Source organism: Solanum tuberosum, unplaced genomic scaffold (genome assembly GCF_000226075.1).
Source record: "Solanum tuberosum cultivar DM 1-3 516 R44 unplaced genomic scaffold, SolTub_3.0 scf00342, whole genome shotgun sequence".
Classification (NCBI taxonomy): Eukaryota; Viridiplantae; Streptophyta; class Magnoliopsida; order Solanales; family Solanaceae; genus Solanum; species Solanum tuberosum.
In genome coordinates this window covers 553,313-562,598 of record NW_006239261.1, presented here as the reverse complement: position 1 = coordinate 562,598, position 9,286 = coordinate 553,313, and the positions used below count along the sequence as shown (strand labels likewise).

At 29.7% G+C, this 9,286-nt stretch overlaps 1 protein-coding gene across 1 annotated transcript; it reads right to left on the bottom strand.

Annotated features, from left to right (window-relative positions):
• Positions 1 to 3,532: 3,532 nt before the first annotated feature.
• Positions 3,533 to 5,002, bottom strand: LOC102599547 (uncharacterized). The gene has a single exon (XM_006360936.2). It carries the CDS (start codon positions 4,634 to 4,636, stop codon positions 3,833 to 3,835), a length of 804 nt encoding a protein of 267 aa, XP_006360998.1. The 5' UTR covers positions 4,637 to 5,002; the 3' UTR covers positions 3,533 to 3,832.
• Positions 5,003 to 9,286: the final 4,284 nt, after the last annotated feature.

Below are 9,286 nucleotides of genomic sequence, written 5' to 3'. Positions count from 1 at the left end.
GAGATGTGATTCCATATTCTCCAAAAATCATGATATGGAATTATATGGGAATTCCATATTATGATTTGAGATATTTTGATACAAAAATTGATCCACGAGTTTATATTTTGTCAAAGCAAACCCACATTTATATCTACTAACCATTTATTTCATATGTAAATAAAATTTATAATCACATCATAACTTTAAATTCATCCTTATAATAAAATATTATTTATTTACACAAAGTTATCTCAATTACGTCACATATGCTTTTAATAATTCTTTATAAAATGTTTGTTGGTAGATAAATATTATGTTGTTGATGCTGATTTCCGAAACACAAAAGGATTTTTAGCTCAATACAAAGGACTACGCTATCATTTCCAAGATTACTGAGGAAGTGAAAGAGAGCCTCAAAATCCCAAAGAACTGTTTAATTATAGGCATTCATCTCTGTGCAATGTGATTGAACGGACTTTTGGAGCTTGGAAAAATAGATTTAGAATACTGTAACAAGGCATGAACCATTATGATATAATTGATACACAAGTGAAATTTGTCATAGCTTGTGCAGTGTTACATAATTATTTGCGAGAATACCAAAGTACTGATGAAATATTTATGGTCTATGAGCATGAAAATATAGTTGCGGATGATATTGACCAACAAATGGCTCAAAGTAACAATGTTCGTTCGTCTCCTCGGTCACATGATTGAGAAATGCTAGTTCAACGTGAGGAAATTGTCTGTACTATGTTGGAGGATTATTAAAGACTAGTCCACTACGATTTATGTTCAATTTTTTTTTATTAAATTAAAGTTAGATGAAACAATTACTTAAGTGGAGAACAAATAACTTTGTAATAATTTATTTTGCGATTTTATAATTTTTTGTTTATTTGATAAGATTGAATAAACAATTGGGGCTATTTTAATAGTTATACAACTTATGGGATTTTTATGTTTATGAGAAAATATACAACACAAAAATTCCATATCACATGTCTAAACAAACCTTCAATTTCATCTCATGATTCCATATCATGATACCATAGCATGATTCCATATCATGATACCATAGCATGATTCCATATCATGATACCATAGCATGATTCCATATCATGATACCATAGCATGATTCCATATCATGATACCATAGCATGATTCCATTTGTGTTGAATAAGTCTACTAAAAAAGTAAAAACGTGTTGAATGGGTCTACTAAAAAGGTTAACCGCCTTTTCTTATAACACTTTCTTTGGATCAGTGGCGGAGCCAAGATTTTCAATAAGGGGTTCAAAATCCGAAGGAGTAAACATACGGACTAGTCTAAGGGGGTTCGACATCTATTATATACATCTAAAAAATAATTTTAATCATGTATATAGAGTGATATTTTCCGTCGAAGGGGGTTCTGATGAACCCCCTAAAGACATGCTGGCTCCGCCCCTACTTTGGATGGTTGCTAATTATAAGTTGTATTGATTGTTTATATTATGAATTTAATTTTATATATAATACTCTTTCCGTTTTAAAAAGAGTGGCCTAGTTTGACTTGACAAGGAGTTTAAGAAAATAAATAAGACGTTTGCATGTTGTGGTTCTAAATTTAAGTTATGTCAAATGTACAAAATTGTTTTTTAATCTTGTGGCCTTAAACATGTCACGTGGAAAGCTGAAAGCCTGAAATTAAAATGTTATAAAAAAAGGAAAGATGTCATTCTCTTTTAAACAGATTAAAAAGGAAAGTAGGTCATTCTTTTTTAAACAGAAGGATTATTTATTTTGATTGTTATTTAAATTTTATTGTATCATATTATTTAATTTCATTATTAGGTAACGATAAAAAGTCACATTTCAGGTAACAATAGACTTTTACTTATATTCAAATTATTTCTTAAAATAAAATTATTCTCTCCGTCCATATTAATTGATCACTTTTGTTTTCACACACATATTAAGAAAATCATAAATAAGAGGGAAGTTTTACCAATTACCCTTAAGAACTTCTTTGGAACTTTATAAATAAGCGAGGACATTTTCAATAAAAATAAAATTGCAAGGGTAATATGAGAAAAAATAAATTAATATTTTCTTGATTTAGTAAGACGATCAACTAATATGGGACAACTATTTTTAGTATAGTAATCAATTAATATGGGACAGAGGGGGTATTAATATATATTTTTAGTAAAGTAAACAAAATACACAGATAGAGCCGTCAAAACGGGCTTAGCCCATGGGGGGCCCCCAACCCAACCCGTTATTGGGTAGGATTGGGATAAGATTTTTCAAGCCCATTTAAAATTAGGGCTTATAAGCCCGGCCCATATAAGCCTTTGACCCTTGAGGCTTGATCGGGGTTGGGCCGGGGTTGTCCCATGGGCCAAAACTTTTTATTTAAGGGTAACTTACAATAATCTCACTAGTATATAATCTAATTGCTTAAATACACGCTATGTTATAATATTATGAATCTTACCGGATTTCGGTACGTCCAGATACATGTATCTCGAAATATATGGATTCAAAATTAGGCTAATTTGTTCTAGATACACTCTATCTAAGTAGATTAGCATGTATCTAGGATACATAGACAAATCTCGCACTCTCGCCTCCCTCCCATCTTGCTTGTCACTCTTATCTCGCTCGCGTGTCTAGTATGCGAGATACATGTTAATTACACTAGATTTTTGTTAATGTTATTGAAACAACACCATTGTCTGCCATATTTGTTTTGAAAATCTTCTCAATTTCTTGATGTTATAGAATTATAAGTTTAAATAGGAAAAAATTAAAATTAAAATAAAAAAAGAAGAAGGGCTAGCCCGCCCAGCCCTCGGCCCTTCTAGGGTTGGGTTGGGTTGAGCATTTTCCGGCCCTTCCAAATGAAGGACCGGCCCGCCCTTCAAATTACTTGGCCCGCGAGGCTTGGGCTGAGTGGGGCTGGGCCAGTCCTTTTTGACAGTTCTACACACATACATAGATCAAAAAGGAACTCTTATTTTTTTGTCCGTTCAACAATAGTTGTCCACTATACCATTTTGGAATGTCCAACAATTCTTGTCAACTTTATGAAATCAATGAATACTTTTATACTTAATTTCTAACTTATCCTTATCATTAATCATAATTATTTTTTTGTTATATTTTTTTATAAGACATTATATTTATTATATTGAAAAGATGATATAGTAATTAATCTTCTTTTTATAGTTTCTTTAAGAGAGTAATTATTATACTTACGTGCGCAGCGGAAGAGTCGCATATTATTTTAAGAATTGCATTGAATTTAGCACCTCAGCAGCTGACTACTGTACCCTCCCCACATCCCATGTTCATTTATAAACAATCTTACAACCAATAATTATTACTCATTAAACTCTTCTTAATGACTCCATACCAACTTCATATTACTATATTCATCTAAAATCCTCATTTTCACCACAATTTCTACTTTGTTTAACATACTATAGTAACTAAAGAAAAAAACAGAGCAATTGTAAACATATAGTTTTGAGCGAAAAAAGAAAGAAAAGAGAGCATCAATATGCTTCAAGAAAGTGCAAATTTGTGATTGAGATCTTGAATGAATTTAAGTCTGACTACAATTAACTAAACGCATAATCGAAAAGAACTTGTAATTCCAACCCAACTTTCTTCACAATTCTAGGAAAAAAACTCAACTTAACTTTGGCAATCTTCCTAGTCTCTTCTTAAGTTTACAAACAAATCTCAAAAGAAGAAGAAAAAAAAAACAGAGGAGTCAATTTGAACCCCAAAAGAAATTACTATGATTATACTTAAAACCCAAAAAAAAAAAAAAAAAGTCAAACCAAATTGAGATGAAATTAGAAAGTCCATTTCAAGATCTTGATTCTTAGATCAACCTTACACTTAGCATTATTTGTTGATGCCACAGCTGGTGCTTTACCCTTTGGTGTCGATCCATGAATTCCTTCACACGTTACTCTAATCCCTACCCTTTTGCTTTTCAATTTGTCCATTTTCACTTCTACCATAGTATCCATCAAGATTGTCACGGGCAACCCAGCTTTTCTCTTCAGATCTGATTTTAGAGATGAAACTGAATCAACATCAAGTACTTGCGACACCATCGACAAAGTCGAGTGTATAATCGTAATGTTATTTGTACTGCTGGTGAATCCCGGAAACGGCCCTTTTGCTAAAACAACTTGATTTGAAAGTGCAGTAATAGAGATAGTGTTATAGTTGTATATCAATTTTTTGTTTGGGTTTTTGGTTGAGAGTGTGAGGTTCAATTTTGTAGTGAGATGGGTTGTGTCGTCGGAGGAAGTAGTGAGGTTGAAATTAGAGATCTTGAGTGAAGAAACTGAGAATGTAGGCCGTTGAGGATGGTAAAGGACGTAGAAAATAGCACCGGCAATAGCTGCAAGAAGGAGGAGGATGCAAATGATGAGGATAGACCAAAAACAACACATACAAAAACAACGCCGGCCGCTGCAACGACGACGGTTGTGTCGGTGGTAGGCTGTTGGTGTCGGTCGGTAAGGGACACGGTTTGGGTTGTTGTACATCTGGTTCTTCACCGGAGCAGCGTTTGGATTTGCGGCAGTGGTAGCAGTAGGCGCAGTGCCATTAGGCTTAGCTGAAGGGTAGACTCTGTCCGTCATTATTTGTGTTGAAAGAAACTAAATTAGTTTTAGATGTAAAAGACCAAAGAACTAGAAGTTCAAGAATAAGAAGATTATGATTATTGCAAGAGTTTAGAAAACATATTGGTTTTGTTTGTTTTGGGGAAGAAAATGAAAAAATGTGAAGTAAAGTGTCAAAGTTTCTTTTGTGTTCAAAAGATTATTTTTTTTTGTTTGTTGATTTGGTTGAAAGTGTTCAAGGGATAGACTATAAACCACTAAAGTGGGGGCAAATGGGGATACTTACACCACACCAAGAAATGGGAATCTCTTGGCTGGCTTGGGGCTTGCATTGCTTATTTTGCTTCTTCTTTTTTTCTTTTAGATTTATCTCTCTGATATGCCCACTTGGTTTTGTCTAGGTTTGTCTCTCTTTTATTTATTTTTTATAATTTAATATATGTCAAGTTGTATTTACATTCTATGAATTTTTTTAAATGCAATTAAATTGACTTGTATAATTCCAAACATGTGTTTACATTTTACAATTTAGTCTAATCTCAAATAATGGGGATGTGGGACTATGGAGTGTGACATTATATCTTGTTTTGGTAAAATTCTAAAATTATTTAGTTTTAAATTAATGTTCTGTTTCAAAAAGAATGACCTAGTTTCATATTTAGTATGTTTAAAAAAAATGACTTATTTCCTTTTTTTGGCAACACTTTAACTTTAACTTTCCACGTGACATGTTTAAAAGCCACAAGATTAAAGGGCATTTTGGTACATTTGACATAATTTTAATTTAAAACCACAAGATTAAAAAGTTCTATTTCTTTTTTTAAACTCCGTTTCAAGTCAAACAAGGTCATTCTTTTTTAAGCAGATGAAGTATTATTTTTCAATTTTTTTTTGGTAAGACGCAATTTGTGTTTGGTCAATACATTTTTAAAAAATTAATTTTGAGCAATATTTGATGTTTGATCAAACTTTCTAAATTAGTAAATACTCAAAGTCGATTGTATAAAAAATATTTCAATGTTATTTCAAAGATTTTTTTTCTTGTTCCAATGTATGAAGAATTTTATGTTTTGTGGTAACAATGATTTTTAGAGAATGCTTTTTAGAACTTTGCAGTGAATTGGACAAATCCCAAAAATTAAATGTAGTAATCTTACACTTGGAAAAATAGACACACCATTTCTGCAATTTTGCAAAATATTTTGATATTGATAGAAGAAGATCCAAAGACATAGATGAGAAAGGTAGGAAAGAAAGAGGGAGAAAGATGATAAACCTCAACGTGTTTTAATAAAAGAAAGAAAAAAAAATCATTAATCATTAAATGCGAAAATATATTAATTAAACTAAGAAGAAAAATAAATATTTCTAAAAATGAGTTGATTGTGTAATTTTCTTATCCATCGTAAGTGGATAATAGTTAATCTCTTTATCGAAAATGCTTTTCAAAAGTATTTTTGAAAACATAATATACATTTAAATTATATATTTTTCTCCATACTTATTTTCTTCAAAAAGCTTGGCCAAACACCTCTTTTAAGAAAATTAAAAATATAAAATTGACCTCCATTCCTTTTTATTAGTCTTCTATTTACTTGACTTTTTTTCAAGAAATAATTTTAAGGGTTTCTTTTTTCAAGTTACTTATATTAGTAAATTATACATTTTAGAAATTTGATTTTGAATGCTAGTACTCTATGAACTCATGTGAATGATAACAAGATGGACAAAATAGAAGACCTAAGTGATAAAATGTAACGGCTCCTCACAAAAACATTATACTATGCAAAAATAAAAAGGGTCATAAATATATTGGCATTATTTACACGTTATTAAGATCAATATTAACAAACAATTTAGACACAAAAATCGCAAAATATTTCGTTTCTCTAAAAGAAAATATACTGATAACGACTTTGTTTAGAGTCTCTTGAGTCTTGTCAGATGTATATGGATTACTTGATTTTCTCATAGAATATTTTTTCTATATGATATTAAATTAATCTCATCTTAGTTTATTACTAAAAAATATTGAGCTCACCATTTTATATTGTTCATGTTTGAGATGTCTAGTCTTGAACGGCGTTGGAATCCCACATATAATAGGGATGACTATTTTGATAGCTTCTTTTAACTAAAAAATAAAAAATTTATATATGTTTTTATAATTGCATGAATACACCATATTAGTTAACTTTCAAGCAAAAGTGTACATACTTTTTATTCGCTTCTTTTGTTTTTTGCTTCTGCACATACGCATTTGAAATTTTAGCTTACTTAATATGACTGAGTGTAAACATACACAAAAAATTAAAGTGTTAAATTTGTTGTTATTTTAATAAATTAATGACTGAGATTTGTTTTAAAAAAATATGAAACTTATGTTTGTGAACTTATTTAAAGTAGATTTGGAAGTTGAATTTTGTAAAATAAAATTATTTTCTTGTTGACAGAAATTTCAGATGCACGCACCTAAAATTTAGACAATTTTATGATATATTTGAGGTAGTGCAGCCCTTTCATGTAATGTAGGTGCGGCGATCGAAACGTGGCAGCAATAGAAAAACAAATAATGGGTGGGACCATCTTATAGGACTCTTGGCCACACTAAAATATTACTATCATTATTTTCGAAAAATAAAAATTGCCTTTGCATATGGATTGCATGTATTTTTCAGCAATACAGATTGTGGTAAAGTAATAATGGCTTCCATCTTAACTAAAAATTTTGAATTCGAACTCTAGCTATGATTTTTTTTTATTGGGAGTATCACTCTCAAATTGATTTTATAGTGCGCGATTTAAATTTATTCGAGACTCCAAATTAAACACCGAGTAGGGGAAACAAAAAAAGAAAGATAGCATGTATATTCCGTTCCAATTTATTACTTATTTTATATTTATTTATTTTTTTGATAATTATTTAATATCAATTTTCATAAGATCACAAATTTAAACGGCATATAATACATATACATTATACATTCTATTCCATCTTTTATCTGTTGCAATTTGGTTATCTTATCATCCTTATAAATATGTTTAAAAGAAAATATCTTTTTTAACAATTCTTAGTTTCAATTTTTCATATCACAAGCTTTAAAAGATTTTATTTTTTACTTTTTCAAATTTCAAATCAAATTAAAATATGACAAATAAGTTGAAACGAATAAATTACAAATCTTTAATTTAAAATAATAAATAATTAAAATCTTCTTTATATTTTTTAAAATTTCATCACCTTAAGATTAATTAAATAAAGTACTCTACTATTTATGATCCAAAATCTATCAAACACTTTCTAGAACTTTACCTTGAGGGTTTTTTCGCTTGAGTTAATGTCTCATACTTCTTAATATTCTTCCGTTTTAATTTATGTGGTATTTTCTAGATATAAATAAATAAAAATTATTTTAGAATTTTAAATTATTATTTTTTGTAATATTTTTATGTAGTTTTTAAATATATAAATTATATTTTAAATATTTTTATAAATTATATATCTAAATTCACAATTAAAATTACATAGTGACTCTCAAATTCGTACTATGTTGGGACAGTGGAGTAATAACTCTTCAATGTTCACGTATGTTTTGTGTGCCTTTTATGATACCATCATATTTATTATACCAAAAATAATAATTTCTATAGCCCTTATTATGATGTACAAGCTCCCCCTTGTATGAAAACTTTATTTCACTTCCTCTACTTAAATAAATACAATGTCATGTTACTATCAAATACTATCATATATGAATTGAACAATTTTCTCATTTTAAAATAAGTATTATTTTCATTAAAAAAGTGTTATTTTAGAAATTCAAGATAAAAATGAGTAATTTTTTTAATTATACCTTTATACTCATATGATTATTAAAGAACAACTTTCACATATAGCAAACACAAAATTCATATTTGTATGCTATAGCAAAGTTTGCATAATTGCGCTCCATAGCAAACATATATATGTATAATTCGCTATACATATACAAAAAAAAAACAGTTGTATAATTCGTTATACATATACAAAGAAGGCAGTTGTATAATTCGCTATACATATACAAAAAAAAAACAGTTGTATAATTCGTTATACATATACAAAGAAGGCAGTTGTATAATTCGCTATACATATACAAAAAAAAAACAGTTGTATAATTCGTTATACATATACAAAGAAGGCAGTTGTATAATTCGCTATACATATACAAAAAAAAAACAGTTGTATAATTCGTTATACATATACAAAGAAGGCAGTTGTATAATTCGCTATACATATACAAAAGAAAGGAGCTGTATACAAAAGATCAATTGTATAATCTGTGTATGTATAAAACGAGAAAGAGAGAAAGGCAAAAGAAAACTGGGCAGGGAAATATTTGTATTGTATAATTATAAGTGTATAAGACGAAGATATATGTAATTGCATGTGTATATACAATTTTCTCTCGCTTTATACAAACACAAACGCATTTTATACAATTTGCGTTTTTTGTATAAAGTGAGAGAGGCGAGTGAGAGAGCGAGATCTGGGAGAGTGACGAGCGAGATCTGGGAGAGGGGAGAGAGGGGAACGAAAATATATGTATATATACAATTTTCACGCATTTTATACATTTGCGTTTTTGTATAAAGTGAGAGAGGCGAGTGAGAGAGCGAGATCTGGGAGAG